At 57.9% G+C, this 1,438-nt stretch overlaps 1 protein-coding gene across 1 annotated transcript; it reads right to left on the reverse strand.

The window, feature by feature from the left end:
• Positions 1–421: 421 nt before the first annotated feature.
• Positions 422–1,432, reverse strand: LOC104915838 (solute carrier family 2, facilitated glucose transporter member 4-like). Its single transcript, XM_010726773.3, has 2 exons — positions 1,333–1,432; positions 422–649 (listed from the first exon to the last, which is right to left on the reverse strand). The coding sequence occupies exons 1-2, from the start codon at positions 1,375–1,377 to the stop codon at positions 437–439; spliced, it is 258 nt and encodes an 85-aa protein (XP_010725075.1). The 5' UTR covers positions 1,378–1,432; the 3' UTR covers positions 422–436.
• Positions 1,433–1,438: the final 6 nt, after the last annotated feature.

Here is a 1,438-nt window from a genome sequence, read left to right on the forward strand (position 1 = left end):
TGTTAAAATCCCATAGGAGACCCCCAATTCTCCTCCTCTTCCCCCCCCAAGGATGAATAGGGGACTGAGTGGACTGAGGGGGTGTAATTAGTTAATTAGCTAACTAGTTAATTAGTTAATTAGGTCGTGGGGGGAGTTATTAGGGGGGTTAACCTTGTCCCCCTTAATCCTCCCTAATCCTACCGTATTCCCCCATTATTCCGCCATAATCCACTCAGATTCCCCCCAAATCCCCCTAATCTCACCTAATCCCCCTCTAACCCCACCATAAGCCCCCCAATCCCCCCTCATCTTGTCAAATCCCTCCCTGATCCCCCATAGTCCCCCATAATCCCACTATAATCCCCACTTATCCCCCCATAAACCCCCAAGTCCCCCAAATCCCCCAATCTCACCATAACCCCCCTAATCCCAGATAATCTCACCATAATCCCCCCTAATCCCATACCTGCAGCCCAGGGAAGGCCATCCCCACCACGAAATTCCCCGCCCAGTTGGCAGCTCCAGCCAAGGCCACGGCTGCGGGTCGGGGTCCCTGCGGGAAGAGCTCGGCCGCCAGGAACCACGGGATTGGGCCGGGGCCCAGCTCAAAGAAGGTGACAAAGAGGAAAACTCCCAGCAGGCTGACAGCGCCCGCGCCCGGGGAGTCCTGGAAGTACGGGATTATGGGGGGTTAGGGGGGAATATAGGGGATTATGGGGCTGTAGTGGCTTAAGGGGTGTGGGATTATGGGATGCTATGGGGTGCTATGGAGCAGCTATTGGGCGCTGTGGGTCACTATGGGGCGCTATGGAGCAGCTATGGGTCGCTATGGGGCACTATGGTGCAGCTCTGGGTTGCTATGGGGCACCCATGGGTTGCTATGGAGCAGCTATGGGTCGCTATGGGTCTTTATGTGTCGCTATGGGGCACTATGGAGCAGCTATGGGTTGCTATGGGTCTCTGTGTCATTATGGGGCGCTATGGAGCAGCTATCGATGCCTATGGGGCGCTATGGAGCAGCCATGAGTCGCTATGGGGCAGCCATGGGTCGCTATGGGTAGCTATGGAGCAGCTATGGGGCGCTATGGAGCAGCTATGGGGCTCTAGGGGTCGCTATGAGGCGCTATGGAGCAGCTATGGGTCGCTATGGGGCGCTATGGAGCAGCCATGGGGTGCTATGGAGCACTGTGGGGCAGCTATGGGTCACTATGTGTCGCTATGGGACGCTGTGGAGCAGCTATGGGGTGCTATGGAGAAGCTATGGGGCAGCTATGGGTCACTATGGGTCTCTGTGACGCTATGGGTCGCTATGGGGCGCTATGAGGCGCTATGGGGCGCAGTGGGTCTGACCTGCAGGCGCAGGCTGACGCTGAGGCTGAGGGCGCAGCCCAACATCCCCGCGATCCCCAGCAGCTGCAGCGTGCGGCGCCCACAGCGCTCCACCAGGAACAGCTGG

This window comes from Meleagris gallopavo, unplaced genomic scaffold (assembly GCF_000146605.3).
Source record: "Meleagris gallopavo isolate NT-WF06-2002-E0010 breed Aviagen turkey brand Nicholas breeding stock unplaced genomic scaffold, Turkey_5.1 ChrUn_random_7180001855437, whole genome shotgun sequence".
NCBI lineage: Eukaryota > Metazoa > Chordata > Aves > Galliformes > Phasianidae > Meleagris > Meleagris gallopavo.

Coding starts and splice junctions, on each gene's coding strand:
- LOC104915838 (XM_010726773.3), bottom strand. CDS start 1,377: ATGTTGGGCTGCGCCCTCAGCCTCAGCGTCAGCCTGCGCCTGCAG. Junction 650..1,332: donor GCGTCAGCCTGCGCCTGCAG/GTCAGACCCACT, acceptor CCGTACTTCCAG/GACTCCCCGGGCGCGGGCGC.